We start from the raw sequence: 26,069 nt of genomic DNA, 5'->3' as shown, positions 1-26,069 counted from the left end.
CACTATGTAGGCCAGGTCAGTCTCAAAGTTAGAATCCTCTTGCCTCAGCTCTGGAGTGCTGGGATTACAGGTGTGCACTTGGGAGACAGAGACTGGAGGATCAAGGTGTTCAAGGTCACTTGCTAGTAGGGAGTTAGAGGCTGGCCTGGACTACACACATACACAATGTACACAGGCACGCACACATGCGCACACACAGAAATGGTGTATAACTCAATGCTAGGAAGCAGGTTTAGCATGTGTGAGGCCTGGGTTTAATTTCCAGGACCAATAAACAAACAAACAAACAAAACTCTAAGTAGTATTAAAAAGAACCAGGATGGAATGGGGCACCAGGAAGGCTCTTAGATCTAGCCCTCGTTAGGCAGTAGGTGTTTGAGGGGAAGAAGGTCAGACAGTGGTGAACTAGCACACTGTGTGGACAATACAAGCTTGGCAGCATCGCACTGAGTGATGACTACAAAACCAAGAGGATCTCTGCAGACACGAGCACAGAATATGTGTGGAGTGCTGCCAGATGCGCAGATGCCCCCTGGAAGGACTAAAACCTGGCCACCAGGGTGGCCTCTGTGAAGAACGTTATCTGTGGCAGGAGCTGCTTCCCTTCCCAGTGCACAGTGACTAGCTTACACGTAAGGATGTTTCTATGAACTATTCCTAACATCCCCTGCACCTCTTCCAGGGCCCTGTGCCCAGAAGCCTGTAGGTGTTATGCCAACACTCCCATGACTTCTGTTTGTGCCATGGCACAATTGGAGAGCAGACAGCAGCCTGTGGCCTGGCTTGTTTTGCCCTGCCCCCTGGTCTGTGACACACATGGAGGTCAGAAGCCGTCAGCCACACAGTTCTCTCTGGTTCCTGTGACAGGTTTCACGCCTCAGCTGTTGTGATGGACGCTAACTGCAGGATGGGCCTCTGAGCATGACTGATTACATTAGGCACCATCGGGGGAAGGGCTCCTTGATTAATGAGTGTGAAGAGTCATGGAGCACTGGCAAACACAGGGGCACACATCCTCTCTGTCCCGATGGACGTGCTGTGCCTGGCTCCCTCAAGCTCCTGCTGCTGGGAGTCCCCAGCTATGATGGTCTGTAGCCTGCAACTGTGAACAGGTCCACACTATTCACATCTTTATTAACCTCAAGCTATTCAATCTGACAGCATTCTGTCTCTGCTGAGACTAGGATGATGCTGCACACATATGCACTGTTTTCCTGAAGCATGAGGAAATGATTAGGAAAGAATAAAGAGCTCAAAGAGTACGGGCACTTGCTGCCAAGCCTGGCAACCTGAGCTCAAGCCCCAGAACTGACATGGTAGAAGGAAAGAACCAACCCCTTCAAGTTGTACACACACACTAAACAGATCAATGTGAAGAGACACTCAGGAAGCGGAGCTGATATACAGATCACGGTGTGTACGCTGTCACAGTGAACTGCAAGAATCAAGCACAGAAACACATCTTACTTGCTCATTGACATCATCCATCCAGAGCCGTAACGTTTTCCGAATCGTTGGGTAATTGTTTCTGCCCCCTGTCTGAGCTTTTAGTAGGCCAGCTTTCTCCAGGTTGTTCAAGGTCAGTATGTGCTCGTAGCCGTAGGTCTGAAGGAGAAGGCATCTGGCAGTGATGTTAAGTCAGGAAAAGGGCTTCTGCAGATTTCCAAAGAGGAGCACTCTAACAAATCAATGTGGTTTGTACCCCAGGGCTCGTTAGCAAGGTCAGGACTGAGTGTGGAGAGTGCAGGGGACAGACAGACGGTGCTGTGACTGGGACTCTTAGATGCTTGCCCACCAATATTAGCCCTGCTCCTTGTTTCGGGAATGATTTAAGGTTTTTACTTTAAAGTCAGAGTTTATGAGCCAAGCTGAGCACTAAAGAAAGTGTATTTCCATCCAGTATATATTAGCTCTCAAAGGCTTATCTGCACACTGAAAAGAACAAAAATAGTTCATAGTAAAATTTTGCATGTAGAATTTTGTTTTTTTTTTAAGAAGAACCGTCGCTGACCCTGTGGAATGTCCCCTGAGACACTTGACAAACATCATGTCAGCTACCCGTAGATTGCTGTACCAGCCATGCTAACTAACCTTGGAGCACATACCGACTGGAAACCTGTGTACATACACAGCCTGTGTGCAAAGAAGAAGTGGAAGGAGGAGGAACCTCTGGGGAGAGACAGGAATTGGAGCAGGGCTGGGAACAGTTGGCTTGCTCCATGCACTTCTGCAATACTGGAATCTCATGAGAATTTCTGTCATTTGTGTAACGAAAGAAAGAGGAAAACAAAATCCACAAAAACTAACAACATACTGTGCACTGACTGGTAATAACAAATAACCACCTGCCTGAGACATTCAAATGGGAAAATTGGTTTTTCCGACAGGGTCTCACTGTATAGCCCTGGATAGCCTGGAGCTCACAGAGTTCCATCTGCCTCTGCTCCCAAGTGCATGTGTGTGGCATGCTGCCAGGCTATAGAAAAAATCTTGTAATAGCAGTGGGCTTCCCTATTACTATAAAGTCTAACAAGCTAAGCCTGTTTAGGAACAATCAGAAATTTGTCCTGTACATTGGCCCACAGACATACACACAGATGCAAATCAATCAAAGAATGCAATAAGACTTTCCACAGGGGTTAGCAAGATGCTGTCAAGTCTGATGTCCTGAGTTCCATCCTTGGGTCCATATGGTGGAAGGAAAGAGCTCACCACCAAAAGTTATTTTCTGTCCTCTACATGCATATCATGACACATAAGTATGCATATACACATGTGCAAACACACATAAACATGCTAAATAATTAATAAGTATAATTTTAAAATTTAGATTAAAAAGATAGTGGTGATAGAAGTTAAAGACAGGCTGCTGAGAAGGTCCGGAGGGTGAAGCACCTGCCACGCTATGTGCTGCGCCCCATGGAGGTGGAAGGAGAACACAGTCTGAAGTTGTCCTGCTCCCTTGTGCACCATGACATGTACACACTAACAAACAACAGGTTCTAAAACAAAACAAGCTCGTGTTCACACTACACTAAAACAGCGCTGTGAGAGCTCTATTATTAAAAGACGCACTCCTTCTCAGCATATAAAACCTCTTTAGTTTACTACCTGGAGAATTTCCCTTTTGTAGAAGTCCAGAACCTTCTGCTTGAGCCCACTGTTGCACACAGATTGGAGGCACACCAGTCTCAACACTTTGATGAGCGGATGCTTCTGGGCAATACAGTCCTCGATGTAGTTGTTAACCTAGAAATGAAATATAAACAGACTCATAGCCCACGGACTTAAAACAATTTGATATGTCCTATATTCCCCTAAGACAGTGGTTCTCAATCTATAGTCAAGACCCCTTTGGGAGCCGGGTGGTGGTGGCGCACGCCTTTAATCCCAGCACTTGGGCGACAGAGGCAGGCAGATCTCTGTGAGTTTGAGACCAGCCTGGGCTACAAGAGCTAGTTCCAGGACAGGCACCAAAGCTACAGAGAAACTGTCTCGAAAAACCAAAAATAAAAAAATTTAAAAAAGGGGCTGGAGAGATGGCTCAGTGGTTAAGAGCATTGCCTGTTCTTCCAAAGGTCCTGAGTTCAATTCCCAGCAACCATATGGTGGCTCACAACCATCTGTAATGAGGTCTGGTGCCCTCTTCTGGCCTGCAGGCATACACACAGACAGAACAATGTATACATAATAAGTAAATAAATAAATATTTAAAAAAAAATTTAAAAAGACCCCTTTGGGGGTCGTAGTTACAGGGGCCACATAAGGCCCCTGCATGCCAGATATTTTCATCACGATTCATAACAATAAAAAATTACAGTTATGAAGTAGCAATGAAATAATGTTATGGCAACATAAGAAAATCACAAACCCACTGACAGCTGCAACTGCTAGCATCAGCAGGAGGCAGATGAAGTGAGTCAACTTTTGCCTTTGAGGGAATTGTTAAATACAGTCACTGTTGGTGTTAATGATAAACCTTCACTGTAAACAAACAAAAAGGAAATAATGTTACGGTTGGGGTCATCACAACATGAGGAGCTGTATTAAAGGGTGAGAACCACTGCTCTAGGCAAAGAAAGGCAGCTGGAGAGAGGAAGGCTGTTTCCTGACTTCCTCATCCCTGCTGAAGGTGTCTCTCTCCCTCATCTCTGTGCCCCAACCCGACAGCTACCACACACACACACCAGCATGAGATGGTGAGGACAACACTGGGCAATCAAATCGCCTGCTCGGACACATCTACCTCATAAACAACTTAGTGGCTGCTGAATATTTGGGGTTTATGTGGCTTGGTCTACCTAAAAAAAAACAAAAAAAACAAAAACAAAACAAATATCAACAATTTACCGAGCATGAAGTGATAGGAATACTTTTTAAAAAATAGGAACCTTTGCAAATTGAACAATTAATATTTTATGGTGATGAATATTTTTAAAAGTAACCTGTGTTGGTTGATGTTTTTGAGATAAGGTCTCCTGTAACCCAGGTTGGCCTCAAACTTGCTATGTAGCCAAAGCTGGCCTTAAATGCTTCCATGTCTCAAGAGCTAGGATTACAAGTGTGGGTCACCACGACCAGCTGGTGTGTGTGTGTGTGTGTGTGTGTGTATACAATGTTGTTGTTGCTAGTTGCTTTAGGAATATTGGGTCTGACCCCAAGATTTCTAGACATGCTAGACAGGTACTGTCCTATCAATAACCTACACCCCCACCCCAAAAGGCAAATATCTTTTTTTATTACACACACACACAGAGAGGGGGGGTGGAGAACGAGCACAAGAGGAACCAGAACAATGGCTGAGGGACAGGTAGAATGGCGCTCACTCACCTTCAGTCTGAGCACTGAAGAGGCGGCAGAGGCAAGAGGATCTCTGGCTTGAGCTACATATCAAGTTCTAGGCCACCCAGGGCTCCAGGTGAGTTTTAGTCTCAAACAATAACAACACAGACAACACCGCAATGGACCGCTGATCTGGCTCTAACCGTAGATGACTGGCTTTCACTCTGGTGAAGAACAGGCTCCCACATACCTTGTCAGTGTCCACCCCAGACATGAACTCCTGCTCCACTGTTAACTTATCGAAGAAGTCTTCAGAAGCTAAAATGTAATCAGCAAAGTTTTGACTTAGAAATTCAGCAGTGTCATCTGGCTCGAGTGCTATGCTTCTATTCATAAGCAGAATTAGCAAATGCAGCACATAAAACCAAAAAGGTAGAGACTGAGAGCAGCCAGTTACACTTGCACACTGCTCCTTCGAGGTCCTTTGCTTCGGGTGCACAGGTCAGGACCAGGCAGGGGTCTCAGTGTCAGTGAACACTCACTTTCCCAGAGCACAGCCTCCTGCCAACTGATTCCTACTTTTGTCACCAGCAGATAAAGGATTAATTTCCCAACACTGAACTTAGATTCAAAGCATATTTCTTAACATTTCATACTGAACACATGCTATTCAGTACTGAACAAATTCCTTAGCTTCTCCATCTGAGTCAGATGGGCTTGCATTAGGACTTAATACCTTAATATCTCATGAGGCTCTCTGTGACAATTCTCTGGGAAGTTTGCTTTACTTTTTGAGATAGGGTTTCTCTGTGTAGCCCTAGTGTCCTGGAACTCACTCTGTAGACCAGCCTGACCTTGAACTCAGAGATCTGCCAGTCTCTGCCTCCTGACAGCTGGGATTAAAGACACATGTCTCTGGTTTAGTTTGTTTTTGAGGCAAGGTTTAGTGTAGCCCAGGCTGGTCCTGAACTCACTATAAACTGCCTTCGGTACCCCCAGCACCTGTGCTGGCACTGCAGCACATACCACCAGGCCTGTACTGTAGTGAGCACACTAACTGAGCTACATTCCCAGGCCCTTTTCTTTCTTGTCTGAGATGTCCTTGACTTTATGGCCTTCCTGCCCCAGCCTTCCAAGTACTAGGATCATAGGTGCTCTGCACAGTTCTCAAGAGGACCAAAGCAAGAGTCTTAGCAAAACCCTGAACACCATACCGCCCTAATTAGATAACTTTCACATAGGAAAACATCATGGGGGAAGTGCTGACTGCTTCACGTCATACCGGGGCCATCCTCTAGACGAGTGCCTTTTTCTTGTCCATATTCCAGGTATTTGACCTCATGATTAATACTTCAGCTGAGTTAATCACAAATGGAACTTTTTAAAAGACTTGTGTGGCCGGGCGATGGTGGCGCACGCCTTTAATCCCAGCACTCGGGAGGCAGAGGCAGGCGGATCTCTGTGAGTTCGAGACCAGCCTGGTCTACAGAGCTAGTTCCAGGACAGGCTCCAAAGCCACAGAGAAACCCTGTCTCGAAAAAACCAAAAAAAAAAAAAAAAAAAAAAAAAAAGACTTGTGTGTACCCGAGTGTGTCTGTGCATGAGCACAGTGCCCTCAGAGGTCAGTGGGGTCTCCTGGGTGGAGTTATAGGTAGCTGTGAGCTACCTGCAGTGGTGCTGGGTAATGCACTGGGTGCACTGGGGTCCACAGCAAGGGCAGCAAACGCTTGTAACCATTGAGCTATATATCAGCCTGGACAAGCGTTCCTATTAATGTCACACGCTTAGTCAGATAAAGTGTCCCCAATTTGTCACCCCATCTTGGAGAGGTGCAGGCAAGAGGGTCATCAGGAGTTCATGTCAGACCTGGCTATGCATCAAGTTTAAGGTCAACCAGGGCTGCATGAGACCCTACCTAAGAAAGTCATACACTTCCTTCTCCTGTGACTCAAGCATGATGCTCAAATGGAACTGGCTGTGGGTGGCTCAGTGGTCAAGCACTGCTTCACATTAACAAGCCCCAGTTTGATCTCAGGCACTAAAATAATAAAATAAATGCATAAAGCACGACTAGTCTTCCCAAGGAAGGACCAAGGTGCCGATGACCAGGGTGCTGGACAATGTATCCACAGCCAGTCCCAGGTAGGAAGAGCTACAACAAAGGGTACTCACTGGTGACATCTTTGATTAACTCGGCAATTGAGGTGTGGTTGGCAAGAGATCCCCTGGCGGCCTGCATGTGGGGCAGCTGGGAAACAAACTGCTTAATCTCCCCCACCGTCTTGGCATTGTGCCTCTCCTGCAAGAGAACAGAACAAGCAGCTGCAATATGAGGCGGCAGGAGAACATCCAGAAGATGCGTTAGCAGTACCATCATGAAAGGGAAATACAAATCAGGTTAAACCCAGCTCCAAAGCCATAGGAAGGTAAGTACAGTGACAGGGTGCTACTCCATCAAAGGACCCCAGGGTGGAAAGGAGAACTCCTTCCAGTTGTCCCTTCCTCCCCAAACACACACACACACAAACTCTAAGTGCCTCACACAGCAGAAAGAGTCCAAGTCAGGCATGCCAGAACTGACTTAAAACCCCAACACTTGGGAAGACAAAAGGATCAGAAGTTCAAGATCATCCTCAGCCATGAGACAGTGTCAAAAATCAAAAACAAACAGTCAAAAATCTTCTGTGTAATAGAAACAAATGCCATCTGGCATTGGATCTCAACAGTGAATGCAGCCCATGAACAAAGTGAACTCGATTATTGACAAGAACGTTTTAATAACATCATCCAAAACTATCTTCAGGAACATGGAGTTAATCTACAGAGAGAATCCCTAAGAAAGGTAACACCCAAAACCAGAAACACAACGAAAAAGGTACTTTTCAGAAACTCTCCCAGTTTGTCTGCAGAGTCTAAACAGTCATTGTGTAAATCTAGCGAATCCCACACTTCCAAACCAGAGCAACAAGAACAAACTGGCTAAAGACAAGAGGAGGCAGGAAGGTGGTAACGAGGCGGCTGGGGATTCTGCTCTCATTATCACTGATCACACGTGTGGGCTCCCCTGCCGGATGCTGGCCAGACCTCCCGTGTACTCCTCCAGCAGCACCCCACGTCTGTCTAGTACAGCAGGCATCCTCTAGGAGGAGGAAAGGGTGTAACAGAAGATCATGGGAAGTTGTTTATGAAAACAACACCCATGCTCTCACGCCCCCTAAAAAGAGGAACCCTGAACACAGTGCTGCTGATACAGGCCTGAGAAAAAGTTTTAAAGCAACAAAAGCCTAGGCTGGTGACACAGCTCAAGGGCACAGCATGTCCACATGACCTGAGTTTAATCCCTGGTACTAGAAAAGTAAATAAATAGTGTATTTTTTTAAAGAAAGAAAACCTTGAATCTGCAGGTATTAGAATAAGATAGGTGTGCTATAGCACAGCTTCTTTAAAACAAGACAAAAAAAAGGATTTCTTTTATTTTTAATTATGTGTATTTGCATGTGTCTATGCATGGGTATGTCCACGTGAGTCCAAGGGAATTGAACTCAGGTCCTCTGCAAGAGCAGTATTCTACACTGCTGAGCCATCTCTCCATGGGACACGGTTCGTACAAGACTGTGTAAATGAACATGAGGGTCACAAAAAGTTTCTGAACACGTGTTGTCCAAAAATTAACTGAAACACATTTCTGTTTTTTTGGGTTTTTGTTTGTTTGTTTGTTTGTTTTTCAAGACAGGGTTTCTCTGTGGTTTTGGAGCCTGTCCTGGAACTAGCTCTTGTAGACCAGGCTGGTCTCGAACTCACAGAGATCTGCCTGCCTCTGCCTCCGCCTCCCGAGTGCTGGGATTAAAGGCATGCACCACCACCGCCTGGCTGAAACACATTTCTGTAAGTGCTCAGGAAGGCATTGACCCTGAACATACAACATGGCGCCCTTGCAGGGGTGCATCCTCCAGCACGGAGCCCTTGCAGGTGTGTGTCCTCCAGCACGGAGCCCTTGCAGGTGTGCGTCCTCCAGCACGGAGCCCTTGCAGGTGTGTGTCCTCCAGCATGGAACCTTTGCAGGTATGTGTCCTCATAGCATGGAGCCCTTGCAGGTGTGCGTCCTCCAGCATGGCGCCCTTGCAGGTGTGTGTCCTCATAGCATGGAGCCCTTGCAGGTGTGCATCCTCCAGCATGGAGCCCTTGCAGGTGTGCGTCCTCCAGCACAGAGGGAGCCCTTGCAGGTGTGCGTCCTCCAGCACAGAGGGAGCCCTTGCAGGTGTGTGTCCTCCAGCACAGAGGGAGCCCTTGCAGGTGTGCGTCCTCCAGCACAGAGGGAGCCCTTGCAGGTGTGTGTCCTCCAGCACAGAGGGAGCCCTTGCAGGTGTGTGTCCTCCAGCACAGAGGGAGCCCTTGCAGGTGTGTGTCCTCCAGCACAGAGGGAGCCCTTGCAGGTGTGCGTCCTCCAGCACAGAGGGAGCCCTTGCAGGTGTGTGTCCTCCAGCATGGAGCCCTTGCAGGTGTGTGTCCTCCAGCACATTGGGAGCCCTTGCAGGTATGTGTCCTCTAGCACGGAGCCCTTGCAGGTGTGTGTCCTCCAGCACGGAGCCCTTGCAGGTGTGTGTCCTCCAGCATGGAACCTTTGCAGGTGTGTGTCCTCCAGCACAGAACCCTTGCAGGTGTGCGTTCTCCAGCACAGAGGGAGCCCTTGCAGGTGTGCGTCCTCCAGCACAGAGGGAGCCCTTGCAGGTGTGTGTCCTCCAGCACAGAACCCTTGCAGGTGTGCGTCCTCCAGCACAGAGGGAGCCCTTGCAGGTGTGCGTCCTCACAGCATGGAGCCCTTACAGGTGTGCGTCCTCCAGCACAGAGCCCTTGCAGGTGTGTGTCCTCACAGCATGGAGCCCTTGCAGGTGTGCGTCCTCACAGCACAGAACCCTTGCAGGTGTGCGTCCTCACAGCATGGAGCCTTACAGGTGTGTGTCCTCACAGCATGGAGCCCTTGCAGGTGTGCGTCCTCACAGCATGGAGCCCTTACAGGTGTGTGTCCTCACAGCATGGAGCCCTTGCAGGTGTGTGTCCTCACAGCACGGAGCCCTTGCAGGTGTGCATCCTCACAGCATGGAGCCCTTACAGGTGTGTGTCCTCACAGCATGGAGCCTTACAGGTATGCGTCCTCACACCAGCCCAGGCCGCACATGCTGCCTAGACACCGTGGCTCAGACTCAATGCTACTTCATGCTATAAACTGCAGTGTTCTCACTAGATAAAAGATTTTTGCTCTTATAGAAACATAATGGCTTAGTGGGGGTGGGGGGTGGGAGGGCAGCAGTGGCGCACACCTTTAATCCCAGCTCTTGGGAGGCAGAGACAGGTGGATCTCTGTGAGTTTGAGGCCAGCCTGGTCTACAAAAGCTAGTTCCAGGACAGGCTCCAAAAGTACAGAGAAACCAAAAAAGAAAAAAAAGAAACATAACAGCTTAATAACAGAAAACCTACTATTTTCCTACAGGAGTTCCAGGCCAGGGTTACACAAAGAAATCCCACCTTAAAACAAATAAACAACCCCCAAAAGCAAAAAGAGCAAAAATCAAAGTGAATACCTCCTGAGAAATATTACTTGAGGGTGGGCTGATCGCTGGCTTCCATATGCACACATAGCACACATGCAAACATACACGCACGCACACGTGTGCATACACAAACACACACACACATACACTATGGGGAGAACTTTTGATTTCCAATGATTTTCTTCCTTTCTCCCCCACCTTTTTTTCTTTTCTTTTCCTTCCTTCCTTTTCAGAGAGACCCATCTGCCTTTGCCTATCGAGCTATCAAGTGCTGAGATAAAATGGAGTGTGCTCATGTCCAGTTTCCGTTATTCCTGAAACGGCCCTAAACACATCCCTGCTAGTCTTCACTGTATATTATACAGGAAGAGTCAGTCTCAACACTCACAATTATAAAATCAAAGTATCAATCCACTCTTAAAAACCACTGAGGATGCCCCATGTCACAAGTATCAAATATCAGCTAAGATTCTTTACATAAAAGTCAGCAAGCAGGGCACCTCCCTCACATGCAAATTTGCTTTTGTCTTTAATAGCTGGCTTTGGAGCCTGTCCTGGAACTAGCTCTTGTAGACTAGGCTGGTCTCGAACTCACAGAGATCCGCCTGCCTCTGCCTCCCGAGTGCTGCGATTAAAGGCATGTGCCACCATCGCCCGGCAATAGCTGGTAAAATTATGAGCACATCAAGGAATTATTTTTAAATAAATTTTCTTATGCTTTGTTAGTTTAGTGTACACCTGACTCACAGACCTAAACATCTCAGGTAAATAGAAGTCTGAGCTGCAAATGCTCCCGCTGTGACTGGGACTGGTATCCCCTCAGCACTCCCAGAGGGCAGGGTGGCAGCCAAGGCTCGCCTCACCTCAAAGGCAGCAGAGATGATCTTCGCCTTCTTGCTGAGCACAGAGCCCACAGCGTTGAAGTTCTTGTCTCGGATCTCAGCATAAAGCTCCTCTGCAGAGTTCAGCTGAAGCTTCTTCGCTTCCGTGGGAAGGTCCTTCCCGCCACCGCCGCCCTGCTTCTTGGGTGTGAATTTCTCTGGCGGTAACTTCACATAACCTGAAGTTGGAGGGAACAACACACTTGAGCGGTTACTGGAAGATCCAAGGGTAAAAGCCTAGGCCCAAAATGCCACCAGCAACTCACTGCAGAAGAGCAGATGGTTTGTCGTCACAACTGAATTAGAAGATAAGGGCTCCCCACTCTACTACACTCTCTGTGGCCCAGCTGCTTCAATATCCATACCATGGCTCTAATTGTAATTCTGGACAGCTATAGAAACCATTGCAACAATGTCGAGTTCGTCAAAAGAAATCTCACCAGCGTGGGCATGCCCCAGGTGAATGCTAGCACTGGGAAGGCAAGGGCAGGAAGACTGTGGTGAGGCCAGCCTGCACCACAGATCCACAAAACAGCAGCAGCAAACAAGACAGAAAATTCCAGAGTGTTCACAGGAAATAACAAAAGGTGGGGAGAATTTTAAAAATTCATTATTTTTATGTGTATATATGTTTTGACTGCATATATATTTGTATGCCATGTGCATGTGGTACCCAAGGAGACAAGAATGGGACACTATTCATCATTACACCAGATCAGAAGTGGAGTTTAAGGCCAGCAAGATGGTGATGACCTGAGCTTAGTCCCTGTGGCTCTGGTGGTGGAAGAGAGAATGGATGGTACAGTGCTCCTGCACCTCACGTATGGAACTAAGGAGTCTGAAGAACTTGATTCCCTTTTCACTCTAAAATGAATTCTGCAAAGACAGATTCTAAGAACCGAATGCCATTGCTGTGGTTTGGGCCACAGGAGGGGCTATGTGTCCTTTGCTCTGTTTTTCCAGTTTCTCCTTAATTAGCATTTTAGTTATGAAAAACTGAGTTCCTACTCTTTCTCTTCTTGGACAGTCCCTACCTGCCTTGCACCTTTACACAGCCATCCTAGGCCCACTCAGAGGCCACCCCTGCCCAGACCCTTCCTTGTCCTAAACTCCAGGCTCTCCTTTTGCCATCTTCTGGGTATGCTCTGCGAAGGCTTACCCCTTCTTCTGATTCCCACCTATGATCCAGCATCTTGGAATGAACACTTCTGTCAATTAAGAATGAGGGTAAGATACCATTTTGGGGAACAAGTTAAAAAATACAAGCCATATGACCATATCATTAAGGACCTGGCATCTCTTAGTCTTTTATGGCAATGCCTCTTCATCTCTGTCTTTAGCCGTCCACATCCTGCCCCCTTGGCAGCAAGCCTGTTCTCATGATAGAAAGTACAGAACACAAAATTTACCACTTTGGCCACTTTACAGTTAACAATTCACAGGGATTCTGTGCAGAGGTTTATGACCACAGCAGCTGGTTCTAGACTTTCTCACCCCAAAGGAACGAGCAGTTTTACACCCTGCCTCCCAGTCTCTGGACTTTACAACTTTATCCACAGCTCCAGAATGTCAACAGAGGCCAGGCTGAGACAGACAGCAGCCTGGGTGTATGTGTGTGTCTACCCACTCATGGTAAGGGGCACAACAGACCTAGTCTAAAGGAGCCATTTCCCCTGGACATTGGCTGCCAGGTGGAAATGAGGTCTAGGGACTGCTAAAACATAGATGTTTTTTAAGACATGGCATGAATCAAGACTATTAATAATTCCTCACATTTGAAACGCTAACAGAAATATGTTGGCCCAAACCAAGCAAACTACACATGCTGTGATCTCTGGCCTAATCTCTTGTTAAGCTCAAACTCCAGCTGATCTTCCAGGACTTCCACCTTGTGCCCCCGACCTCCTGAGCAGTTGCTGAGGATCTCACCATCTGTGCACGTCAACTCAAGACAAGTTGGCTGCCCCCAAACAGCGGCATTTACAGTCTGTCCTCTTTTGAACCTCCACCTAAACCTTACTCTTCTTTGCAAACCCAGAGTTCTACCGATCTTCACCACCCACATGGGGCTAGCTTCAGCTAATGTGAAGCAGGCAAGCCTGAGCAAGGATATCTGGTCAGTCCAGAAGTCAGCAGAGTACTCAAATGTCTAACCTCAGGCTCACAAGACGAGTCAGCACCTTTTTTTCCAGCTGTGCTCTGACTTCTATGCCAAGGACTTTCTCAATAACCTTTGGGCTGGGGTGGTGACACTGTCTATAGACTAAGGCTGGGGTGGTGACAGTGTCTATAGACTAAGGCTGGGGTGGTGACACTGTCTATAGACTAAGGCTGGGGTGGTGACAGTGTCTATAGACTAAGGCTGGGGTGGTGACAGTGTCTATAGACTAAGGCTGGGGTGGTGACAGTGTCTATAGACTAAGGCTGGGGTGGTGACAGTGTCTATAGACTAAGGCTGGGGTGGTGACAGTGTCTACAGACTAAGGTTGGGGTGGTGACAGTGTCTATAGACTAAGGCTGGGGTGGTGACAGTGTCTATAGACTAAGGCTGGGGTGGTGACAGTGTCTACAGACTAAGGTTGGGGTGGTGACAGTGTCTACAGACTAAGGCTGGGGTGGTGACAGTGTCTATAGACTAACCCTGGGGTGGTGACAGTGTCTATAGACTAAGGCTGGGGTGGTGACAGTGTCTATAGACTAACCCTGGGGTGGTGACTGTGTCTATAGACTAAGGCTGGGGTGGTGACAGTGTCTATAGACTAAGGCTGGGGTGGTGACAGTGTCTATAGACTAAGGCTGGGGTGGTGACAGTGTCTATAGACTAACCCTGGGGTGGTGACTGTGTCTATAGACTAAGGCTGGGGTGGTGACAGTGTCTATAGACTAAGGCTGGGGTGGTGACAGTGTCTATAGACTAAGGCTGGGGTGGTGACAGTGTCTATAGACTAAGGCTGGGGTGGTGACAGTGTCTATAGACTAAGGCTGGGGTGGTGACAGTGTCTATAGACTAAGGCTGGGGTGGTGACAGTGTCTATAGACTAAGGCTGGGGTGGTGACAGTGTCTATAGACTAAGGCTGGGGTGGTGACAGTGTCTATAGACTAAGGCTGGGGTGGTGACAGTGTCTATAGACTAACCCTGGGGTGGTGACACTGTCTATAGACTAAGGCTGGGGTGGTGACAGTGTCTATAGACTAAGCTGGGGTGGTGACAGTGTCTATAGACTAAGGCTGGGGTGGTGACAGTGTCTACAGACTAAGGCTGGGGTGGTGACAGTGTCTATAGACTAAGGCTGGGGTGGTGACAGTGTCTATAGACTAACCCTGGGGTGGTGACACTGTCTATAGACTAAGGCTGGGGTGGTGACAGTGTCTATAGACTAAGCTGGGGTGGTGACAGTGTCTATAGACTAAGGCTGGGGTGGTGACAGTGTCTACAGACTAAGGCTGGGGTGGTGACAGTGTCTATAGACTAAGGCTGGGGTGGTGACAGTGTCTATAGACTAAGGCTGGGGTGGTGACAGTGTCTATAGACTAAGGCTGGGGTGGTGACAGTGTCTATAGACTAAGGCTGGGGTGGTGACAGTGTCTATAGACTAAGGCTGGGGTGGTGACAGTGTCTACAGACTAAGGCTGGGGTGGTGACAGTGTCTATAGACTAAGGCTGGGGTGGTGACAGTGTCTATAGACTAAGGCTGGGGTGGTGACAGTGTCTATAGACTAAGGCTGGGGTGGTGACAGTGTCTATAGACTAAGGCTGGGGTGGTGACAGTGTCTATAGACTAAGGCTGGGGTGGTGACAGTGTCTATAGACTAAGGCTGGGGTGGTGACAGTGTCTATAGACTAAGGCTGGGGTGGTGACAGTGTCTATAGACTAAGGCTGGGGTGGTGACAGTGTCTATAGACTAAGGCTGGGGTGGTGACAGTGTCTATAGACTAAGGCTGGGGTGGTGACAGTGTCTACAGACTAAGGCTGGGGTGGTGACAGTGTCTATAGACTAAGGCTGGGGTGGTGACAGTGTCTATAGACTAAGGCTGGGGTGGTGACAGTGTCTATAGACTAAGGCTGGGGTGGTGACAGTGTCTACAGACTAAGGCTGGGGTGGTGACAGTGTCTACAGACTAAGGCTGGGGTGGTGACAGTGTCTATAGACTAAGGCTGGGGTGGTGACAGTGTCTACAGACTAAGGCTGGGGTGGTGACAGTGTCTATAGACTAAGGCTGGGGTGGTGACAGTGTCTATAGACTAAGGCTGGGGTGGTGACAGTGTCTATAGACTAAGGCTGGGGTGGTGACAGTGTCTATAGACTAAGGCTGGGGTGGTGACAGTGTCTATAGACTAAGGCTGGGGTGGTGACAGTGTCTATAGACTAAGGCTGGGGTGGTGACAGTGTCTATAGACTAAGGCTGGGGTGGTGACAGTGTCTATAACCTAAACTCCCAGTACTCAGGAGATTAACCAAGAAGCCCAGAGCTCAAGGCCAGTCTGGGCTACAGAGAGAGACTTTCTCGCAAGAGCATAAAAATCAGGGGCCAGTGAAAGGGCTTAGTGAGTAAAGGTGCTTGACCCAAATTCCACCCCCAGCATCCACATGGTGGAAGGAGAGACCAGCTCCTGAAAGTTGTCCTCTGACTTCCATAGATGCACAATAGATACACAAGTACACGTGTGTGCACATACACACAATAAATAAATGTGGAAAAAATTTAAATAAGGTATGATCAAAATATATACATACATGAAACTGTCAAATAACATATTAATAACATTTTTTAAAGCATTTCTTTTTTTCTTTAATTTCTTTTTATTTCATGTGTAGTGGTGTTTTGCCTGCATGTATGTCTATGTGAGAGTGTCAAAAGCCCTGGACTGGAGCTACAGAAAGGTGTGAGTTGCCATGTGAGTGCTGGGAATTGAACTCTTGTCATTTGGAAGAGCAGCCAGTGCTCTTAACTACTGGCCAACTCTCCAGTCCCAAAAAAATACTTCTAAAAGTTAAGTAAGGTGGGTGTTTTGATCTTTAATTCCCAAGATCTTTAATATCAGTTCTTGGGAAGCAGAGGCAGAGGCAGGGAGAGGTAGGGGCAGGCAGAGACAGGGGCAGGCAGAGGCAGAGGCAGAGGCGGGCAGAGGCAGAAGCAGGCAGAGGCAGAGGCAGGGAGAGGCAGAGGCAGAGGCAGGCAGAGGCAGGAAGAGATAGAAGCAGGCATAGGTAGAAGCAGGAAGAGGCAGGCAGAGGCAGGCAGAGGCAGGGAGAGGCAGAGGCAGAGAGAGTCAGGCAGGGGCAGGCAGAGGCAGGAAGAGGTAGAAGCAGGCATAGGTAGAGGCAGGAAGAGGTAGAAGCAGGCATAGGTAGAGGCAGGAAGAGGCAGAGGCAGGGAGAGGCAGGCAGGGGCAGGCAGAGGCAGGCAGAGGCAGGGGCAGGCAGAGGCAGGGGCAGGCAGAGGCAGGCAGAGGCAGGAAGTGTCACTCTCCTATCAGCTACTTTCCTGTCCTGTGTGTTCTTATTTGGCCATTTGGTTTGAGCACAGTTTATAGTGGGAATAAATAGGACGTACAGTTTCTCATGGTCTTCAGTTGTTACTTTCGGGACTCTGCAATGTTGTAGAATGTTCTCAACTACCTAGAATACCTAGAAAATAAACGGCAACACAAAGCTTCATCCCACCCTCCTTCATGTTTCCTGGAATGATGATTCCTCAAGTGACATTCTTGGGATTTTTGCAATCCAAGAACTAATAGTATTTTTTGTTTTGTTTTAAGACAGGGTTTCTCCTGGAACTTGCTGGGAAGACCAGGCTGACCTCAAACTCAGAGATTGATCTGCTTCTGCTTCCCCAGTGCTGGACCAAAAGATGTGCACCACCACCCAGCTCAGGAATCAATAGCTTTATATGCTGCCAACTTGTTTTTAAAAAATTGTATTAGTCCCTACTTTTAAAGTATCATTAGAAAATGGATCTTTAGTTAGGTGTGGTAATTTACACCTTAGTGCAATCACAACACTAGGGAGGCACAGGCTAGCCTGGACTACATAGTAAACTCCATGTTAGTTTGAGCTACACTCTGTTTCAAAACACAAGGGGTGGGGAGAGAAAGGAGGAGGATGGAACCTCTAGACCCTTGCATTTAAGCAATGCTTGAGATGAACATAGAGCAGCGGCCTCCACACGGGGGCTCCACCCTGTTAGGGACCAGTGAAAGCTGACATCACTTCACTCACTGTTCTGAATGCCGTAAATCTCATCAATGAGTCCTTCGTATGTGAGCTGGGTGGCCAGCGGCGTTAAGAGATCCACGTTGCGATCAAGCAGCAGGAGGTTATCAAACACAGGGAACACTGAGTTTTGGCTTCCCGTAAACTCCCTCTTCATCCTGACCATCATATTGGCCACTTGCTGGAAACAAAACATGGAATCAACTGGAGCCTCCTGGGAACTAGCCGAGTTTAAGATTCTGCCGCAAACAGAACAACAATCAAAAGAAGGGAAAAAAGGAGGAAAGCTGCAAGGGTCGCTGATAACGAAATAAACAGCTATCAAGAAGCACCTGCGGTTAACTACCATGCCAAGTGGGAGCCAAGAGTGGCCCCTGGGCCCCAGCCAGACACAGTATCAGACCCGTAGTTACATTCTACAGTGTCTGCAGATGGTGAGGTAGCAGCAGCTGTTCCTGAGAGAAACACAGGTACCTGTGAGCCTCTGGCCATAGCTTTGAAAATTTTTAGAAAGATTTAGTTATTTTTAGGGCAGAAGAGATGGCTCAGTGGTTAAGAGCACTTACTGGTCTTGCAGAGAACCTGGGTTCAGTTCCCAGCCCCCACCTCTGGGGGCTCATAGCCATTTGTAAATCTAGTTACTAAGAGTTTATCCAGACAACCCCTGACCTTCAGGGGTACCTGCACCCAAGTAGTGCATATAAACCCACAAGATGCACACAAATCCTGCCCCATATAAACTAAACTTAAAGAAGATTTCGGGTTTTTATTGATATGTATATGTGTGTCTGGGTGTGGCTTTGTACATATGAGTGCAGAGCCCACATTGATCATAAGAGGGCATCGGGTCCTCTGAATCTGGAAGCACAGGTGTCTGGGTCTGAGAACTGAATTTGATCTTCTGTAAGGCAGGAAGCACTCGATCACAGAGCCATCTTTCCAGTCCCCAGTCACAGATTTTGTCAAAAGATCAATACTAAACCTTGTGTTGTGTATTTGTGTTTGGTCACCTGATCATTCATACAGGACAGAAGGCCAAGAGCTCTGTGACTCTGGCCCAGACAGAACTCCTCTGATGCATGACATCCACTGTAAGTCATACTACACACCTCACGCCATGCTTGTGCTAAGTGGCCTGAGAAAGAGACACTTGTCAGCCTTGGTCACCTCTGCTAACATGTCCAGTGGGTGAGTACTGACAGGGACGAGACCAAGTCCTCAACATGGGATACGTGCGTGCCGAGGACTGACTGCGTCTCTGGGGACTCCCTCATCGACCACTATTCTGTATGAAACCAGAAAGCAGAGGTTTCTTACCCGAGCACATTCTCCTTTCCCGAAGATGTGGGGGATGGTTCCATATAGTGCCTGCAGGGTCATCAGCCCTTTGGCTGCATGGTACAGGCTTGTCTGGTCACCCTCCAGGTAGCACTCCTGTGGAGACAAAAGCCAGTTACTGAGGGTCATCGTTTACTTTGGACTGTTTGGCCATCCATTTACAAGTCAAAAATGTTGGCTGGGGCTGGTAGTTCAGAAGGATGAGCCAGGGGACAGGAGTCCCAGGTCACCCCGGGCTATGTGAGACCACATTTGAGATAAGCAAAGGACAAAAATGAAAAAACCCAAAATGGTTCTCTTTTGTAGTACAGCTTGGTAGCACACACCTTTAATCCCAGGAAGAGAGGCAAGTCGATCCCTGAGTTCAAAGCCAGTCTGGTCTACAGAGCATTCCAAGCTACCCAAGGATACACAATGAGATCTTGTCTCAAAAAACACAAAACAAAAAAAAAATGGCATCTTTTGTCCCAAAGCCCCCAGTGCTACTACCTCAGGGTCTCTTTAGTACTCAAAGCCAGAAGCAGGAGGACAGTAAGAACCGGGGCTGAGGAAGGGATGGTGGAGTTCTGACCCAGAGCGGGGCTGTCCCAACAAAGACCTCCCAGAAGTCGGCTTCACTCTGAGCACCTTGTTTGTGATTCATCTAGGCTGGTGTTTGTAACCTTTCCCCAAGACAACAGCCAGGACAAGAGCGCCATGAGATGCACGCTCTGGAGCACCAAATACTCCACGCTTCATTTCATCTTAAAAAGTTGTATACTGGACTAGAGAGACGGCTCGGAGGTTAAGAGCACTGACTGCTCTTCCAGAGGTCCTGAGTTCAATTCCCAGCAACTACATGGTGGCTCACAACTGGTTCATGCAAGCAGAATACTGTATACATAATAAATAAATAAGTCTCAGGAAAAAAGTTTTATTACTATAAAGACGCTCCTTTTACAATGCTATCTTAAAAAAAAAAGATTTCCAAACTAATGACAGGATTTTGTTGTTTTTTTCTTTTTTGGTTTTTGAAAACAAAGTTTTTCTATGTAGTCCTGGCTGTCCTGGAACTTGCTGGGTAGACTAGGCTAACCTCAAACTCAGAGATTCATCTGCCTCTGCCTCCCAAGCGCTGGACCTAAACATGTGCACCAAACCTGGCATTGCAGATTTTTTTCTTATTTTGGTAGTTCTGGGAACCAAACCTAAGGCCTCAAGCACATTGCTCCACTTCTGAGCTACTCTCTCAGTAACAACAGACTGAATGATGGTCACACTGGCTACCCACTGGAAACAACACTGCCAGCCAGGACAGCCAGTGATGGAGTGCTAAGCATTAGCAGCCCACTCCTTGCATAGGGAACCCCACGTGGCATTTCAAGCTACAAGGACATTTTAGGATGAATGCTACTACATATTAATATTTAAAAGCTCATATTCTGGGCACCAAACTTACTCAGCCACACAACAGAAGCCCTGTAGTCTCTTACTAGGCTGTCTGACTTTAGATAGTTAGGAAAATGAAGGTGCTAACGCTATGTGCTGGCACTGAACATTCAGTGGGGTGAGCACCGTCTCAGATTTTACACACCGCACAATAAAGCCAGAAGCACACAAAGATCTAACATCTCTTGATGTCTCTCCAGGAGCTAGGAAACACCAGGCTGCGCTGAACTATTTAGGATCATGTAAGCTCCATCAGAACTGGGGGTGGCATTACTTTCAGTCATAACTCTCTGCCCTAAAACTGGGGAACATACAGGCAAAATATTGTATGTGCTATGAGTGAGAGCTGCAGAAAGGCTGTCTGAAAAAGAACTTAAAAGAATTCTCAAAACCCACTAAAACAAAAGAGTGAGAGGTGAGCTTGGTGTGGCTTCTGCAAAGAGGTCTGACACTCAGGGGAAAATGGCCTCCTCATCACTCTGTGTCCTTTCTAACTAAAAAAAAAAGTACTATGTGACATATGTTTACAGATTCTTGGGGCAGGGCAGGGTTGAGACAGAGTCTCACTATGTAGTCCTGGCTATCCTGAAACTCGTTATACAGACCAGGAGGCCAGGAAATCTGCCTGCATCTGCCTATTGGGATTAAAGGTGTGTGCTACCATGGCTAGCTATTTACAAAACTTTCGAATTATTGCTTTAATTATTGGGGTTTTTGTTTTGTTTGTTTGTTTTGAAGTCTCCCTTTTGTGGTCAACCTGGCCTCAGCTCTCAGTTGTGCTCAGTTTCCCAGGTGCTGTGACAGTAGGTGTTTAACTGAAGACTTTAAAGCGGTGAATTTGGGGCTGGAGAGATGGCTCAGTGGTTAAGAGCAATGGCTGCTTTTCTAGAGGACCTGGATTCAATTTCTGGCCTCCACACAGCAGCTCCCACTCTTCAGGCCTCTGTGGACACCAGAAACATATGTAGTACACATCCATACTTGTAGACAAAATACCCAAAGCGCGCACACACACACACAAAACCCCAGCAACAACCTAGTAAAGAATCAAAAGAAAGGAACCCTTAAAAATAAAGGAGTGACTTCTACAGCATGTGGATGACAGTGAAACTAAAATATCATATAAAGAGTTCCTGGCCAATGTGGGGCGCACACCTTTAATCCCAGCACTCGGGAGGCAGTCAGAAAGATCTCTGTGAGTGTGAGGTCAGCCTGGTCTACAGAGTGAGTTCCAGAACAGCCAGGGCTACACAGAGAAACCCTGTCTCAGAAAACAATAAATAAATAATTAAAAAATAAATATAAATAAATAAATCCTGAAAAACAAAATGTGGAAGCCAGCCAGGTATGGTTATATACATCTGCAATTCCAGCACTTGAGAAGTGGAAGAAGGATAAGGAACTCAAGGCCAGTCTGGGCTACATGAGACCTTGTCCTAAAATAGCAAAACAGATTTGGGACAAATATATTATATCCATGAATGAACATTAAACAAAATATCAAAAACAAACAGAAAGAACAATGGGAACCAGCAGGTCCATAATCAGAGCACTTAGAAGGCTGAGTAGGAGGATGGCAGGTAAAGCCATCACAGACCACAGAGCAAGGCAAACCCTTTAAAAACTGGGGTGAAGTTGGGGGGAGCTGTCTGGAGAGAAAGCTCAGTGGCTAAGAGCTCTTGTTGTTCAAGCCGACCTTAAATCCTCACACACATGTGAAAATGACCAAACAGACACCTGTGTAACCCCGGAGCTGTGGGCGCAGGTGGGAGGATGTGTGAACCTACTGGCGGCCAGTCTCAGCCTCAGGTCAGGGAGGAGAGGGACAGTGCTGATGTCCTCTTCTGCACACACACGTGGAGAAGTAGGCAGAAAAAAAATGAGCAGGAAATTTGCCAAAGTGAACATATTGGACATTCGTACACATGGGAGATGGGCCTTACCACGTTATCATCCCAACAAAAATGGAAAGTCTAAAGGCCAGTCATGGTGGTGCTCAACTTTAATCCCAGCACTCAGAAGGCAGAGACAGATGGGTCTCTGTGAGTTCCTGGTCAGCTTGTCCTATATTGTGAGTTCTAGGCTAGCCAGGGCCACACAGTGAGACCCTGCCTTTAAAACATGAGTTTGGTGTTAGGAAAATGTCAGCCTTACTTTGAATGCGCCCTCTGATTCCATGGATAGGAGATCTCCATCAAACGGAATGAGATCTAAACTGTATTCCTCTCGATGGATAAAGGATCCCAAAACACCCAGGTCCTTCAACCGTTGCTCACATAGCAAGCTCCGGCGTGGCACAAACAAAATGTGGAAATCCCTGGTAGGGCCACGTCTGTCTTCACTGCAAAGGAAGTAAACTTTATTAGCTTGTGTGCTCCTTAGAGTCAAAGGTTTTTCTTATTTCATCCTCACTGTCTGGCAGGCACTAAATAAACATTGCTTAAGTAAACACAGAAAGACAGACTCTCGAGGGACTGGAGAGATGACGGCCCAGAGGTTAAGAGCACTTGCTACTCTTCCAGAGGACACCGGTTTGGTTCCCAGCACCAACATGGCAACTCACAAGTATCTACAATTCCAGTTCCAAGGTATCTTGCACCCTCTTCTGGCCTCCACAAGCATCAGGCACTTGCACAGTGCACACATATACAGTCAGGCAAATGCAAATACATAGAATAAGCAATTCTTAAAAAACACCAGACTCTCTCTCATACCCAAACTTTTAATCAAACTTTGATTCCAGCACCAACATCACATGATTCATGAATGTCTGTAACTCCAGTTCCAGGGGATCCAACACCCTTTTCTAGTCTAGACACACACACAGAGAGAAAGAGAGAGACAGAGACAGAGACGAAGAGACAGGCAGAGAGAACTAAAAAACCCAAATCTCACAACAGATCTCCTTGTCTGTGGACTTCCAAATTGGCCCATATGCAGCCACGGTTTTCAGGGTTGCATCAATCAACTGTAGCAGAGTGCAACCTGTGCTGAGAGCTTCCTCTACAGATTGGATCCAACAGGAAACTTTAACCAGTTCTTACTCATTTTGCTTATGAAATTCTAACACTTTACATTTTGGCATTTTGAAAAAGAGAATGACCATTAGAAGTTTTGGTTGCTATGTTTTTCAAGGCAGGGTTTGCTCTGCTGATACAGGTTTGAACTTTCAGTTATCCTGAGAGGGAAGTTACTTCCTCCAGCTCCTCAGAGCTCTCTCACAAGCCTCCTGCCTCTCCCCTAATATCCTGCCACATCTGCTCCTACTGTCCCAAAAGATGGCCTTCTGACACTCTGGCAAGAGGGTGCTACAAGGCACAGGTGCTCAGAGCACTAAAGTCACTATAAAAACAACTTCTGGGCAGGAAAAGTTCAGCAGGGGAAAGCGCCGACCACCAAACCTGATGAGTCCAATCCCTTGGGACTCCGCGGGGGAAGAGAAGCCATTCCCACCAGCTGTCTTCTGACCTCCATGCAAGCACCATGGCACACACCCATCTCCAAAGTAAGGAAGTAAGTATAAAAACAACCCTTTAAAGCCCAAGTCCTCTTGAAATGCAAAGCTCTGATGTACCTGAGCACATTCTCAGCAATTATATCCATCAATTCTAGCCTGGGTCTGACCAAAAAGATGATATTCTTGACATCAGCTGCTGGCAATCGATTTCCTTTAAGTGTGAACATTTTTTCCACTTCATGTTCCTAGGGAAGCAAACACAAAAGGTTAGTAAAAACTTTATAAATAATTCAATCACATAAAGGACCAAGCTTCAAGACAAAGCCATTATTTCTGCATGGCAGTCTAACTACTGGCACAGGAAACCATCAAAGGCACCAGGTCAGGGCCACACAAGACAGTACTGTGTGCAAAATGCTTTTTGTTCCTGTTCCTTCCCCATGGTGCCAGACATCAATTCCAGGGCCTTGTGCATGCCAGGAAGTACACGACCACTGAAGAGCACCCTCTGCAAAGAACACTAACCATGTCTTAATAGCGGGGTTTGCACACATTAAATAGCTTTGTGAGTGATTAGTCAGGAAGAGATAAAAATCCCATTACTAATACGAAGTTCACTTCATTAGTAACTCTTGAAGAGATCCCATGGGTCATGTTACCTTGAGAAGCGAATACTGGGCGATCAGTCCAAAGGGTCCGGTCAGGTACTCATCCCACACAATGGCCTGCAAGAGAGGAGAGATGCTCCCTTCTGCCATAGTCTCAGGAATCCCGACAACAGTGGCAGAAAATGGCAGTTATACACAGTAGGAATACATTTTTTAGGGTTTATTTTTCCCTGCACCCCACTCCCATTTTGATTTATTTTAATATGTGCAGTGTGTGTATCTGTCTTTGGGAATGCGCCTGTGTGGGCAGAAGGGTGAGATCTGGAGTTACAGGTGGTTATCAGCCCTGTAGATGCTGGGAACTGAACCAGCTCCTCATTCCTAAAATTTGGAGTTGAGATTTTTACACATTCAAAGATAAGATCACATTCATAGCTCAAAGGTCGAAATAAAACTTTCATGGGGGGCATGTGTGCTACCAAGGTCCAGTAATCCCTGCTTCCTCCGGGAGTGACACTTAGTAAAACTGATACAACACCACAGTCATAATCCTAGTGTCCTGAAAATCTATTCTATCTGTCGGATCTCAGCCTCGTCTGCGGTCGAATCTGGGTTCCTGCTGCCTTCCTGACTCAATAGCAGCAAGCAATCATCTTACTTGGGACCCCATTTTTTTCCAAAACTGGTTCTGTAGGAGCCTCGGTTTTATATTTCTCTTCAGATTAGCACCGACAGTTCCCTAGAGAATGATTCGTAAATCTCAGAATAGAGAAAAAAATAATGCTTAAAAGAAAATTTCTCAGCTAGGCAAAGGAAGGCTCATGTCTGTAATGCCAGAACTTGGTAGGCTGAGGCAAGAGAATGAGGAGCTGGAGGCTAACCTGGCTTACACAACCAGTTACAATCTATGCCGGCAGGAATTGACTCAAAACATAATAAATAAATAAAACAGAGCCGTGCACACGCCTTTAATTCCAGCACCCAAAGGCAGAGGCAGGTGGATCTCGGTGAGTTCGCGGCCAGCCAGGGCTCAGTGAGACTCCGCCTCAAATTAACAATGAGGAAAAAAGGGAAGGAAATTCTATCAAGCCCGGCTTCCTTGTAAAGCGGGTGCTTTAATAAGCAAGATGATCCGTGTTAAAGGCCAACTTTTCAAAGTTTCAAGTAATTCCATCCTCTCCCACAACGTGAATGGAGAGAGCTGTGGGCGTGGGTGCTTCCAGACTGGAAGGGAGCTCGGGGCTGTCACGGAGCAGCGGCCTGGTCGCCGCCCAGGCCTCGCAGCGCCGCGCCGGACCGGCAGGGTGGCGCCGAGCCTCGGCCCTCACCTTGCTCCCGGCGCACTTGTCCAGAAACTCGCGCAGCTCGCGACGCACCGCCTCGCGCAGCACGTTCAGGTTCACCCGCCCGTAGGACAGGTGCGCGGCCATCTTGCCTGGCCACCGGCGTTTCCCAGGCGCTGTCGCCGTCACGTGACTGGCCGTCCACGTGACCGGACTTGCTGACGCACGTTTACGGCGGAAGGAGAACGCCTTTGCTACACTCCCGAAGGTCCTGGAGTGCACGCGAGCAACTGCCGGTGCCTCGGTCTAGGAATAGCGGGCCCTGAAAAGTGCGGGGATGTTCTTTATGTTTTAAATTTTATTTTATTTATTTAATTGTTTTTGTGTGTGTCCCTCCAGACAGGGTTTCTGTTTGCAGCTTTGGAGCTTGTCCTGGAACTCGCTCTGTAGACCAGGCTGGCCTCGAACTCACAGAGGTCAGCCTGTCTCTGCCTCCCGAGTGCTGGGATTAAAGGCCTGAGTCACC

General features: G+C 47.4%; 1 protein-coding gene across 3 annotated transcripts in view; it reads right to left on the bottom strand.

The window, feature by feature from the left end:
• The window catches only part of Vps33a (VPS33A core subunit of CORVET and HOPS complexes), a 28,186-nt gene extending 2,454 nt beyond the window's left edge, over positions 1–25,732 (bottom strand). For all 3 annotated transcript variants that reach the window (XR_012911299.1, XR_012911300.1, XM_075979315.1), the window contains exons 1-11: positions 25,589–25,732; positions 24,312–24,377; positions 23,770–23,897; positions 22,350–22,536; positions 18,747–18,863; positions 17,436–17,610; positions 11,195–11,391; positions 6,955–7,081; positions 5,033–5,100; positions 3,112–3,249; positions 1,468–1,605 (exon numbers count right to left, since the gene is read on the bottom strand). Coding sequence is in view for 1 of the 3 variants with exons in the window: in XM_075979315.1 (XP_075835430.1) it covers positions 1,468–1,605; positions 3,112–3,249; positions 5,033–5,100; positions 6,955–7,081; positions 11,195–11,391; positions 17,436–17,610; positions 18,747–18,863; positions 22,350–22,536; positions 23,770–23,897; positions 24,312–24,377; positions 25,589–25,690 (1,443 nt within the window). In the remaining 2 variants the exon portion in view is untranslated. The remainder of the gene's footprint in view (positions 1–1,467; positions 1,606–3,111; positions 3,250–5,032; positions 5,101–6,954; positions 7,082–11,194; positions 11,392–17,435; positions 17,611–18,746; positions 18,864–22,349; positions 22,537–23,769; positions 23,898–24,311; positions 24,378–25,588) is intronic.
• Positions 25,733–26,069: the final 337 nt, after the last annotated feature.

Source organism: Microtus pennsylvanicus, chromosome 1 (genome assembly GCF_037038515.1).
Source record: "Microtus pennsylvanicus isolate mMicPen1 chromosome 1, mMicPen1.hap1, whole genome shotgun sequence".
In the NCBI taxonomy this organism is placed as follows: domain Eukaryota; kingdom Metazoa; phylum Chordata; class Mammalia; order Rodentia; family Cricetidae; genus Microtus; species Microtus pennsylvanicus.
Note: the sequence above shows the minus strand (reverse complement) of the source record. Positions and strands in the feature narration are given on the sequence as shown.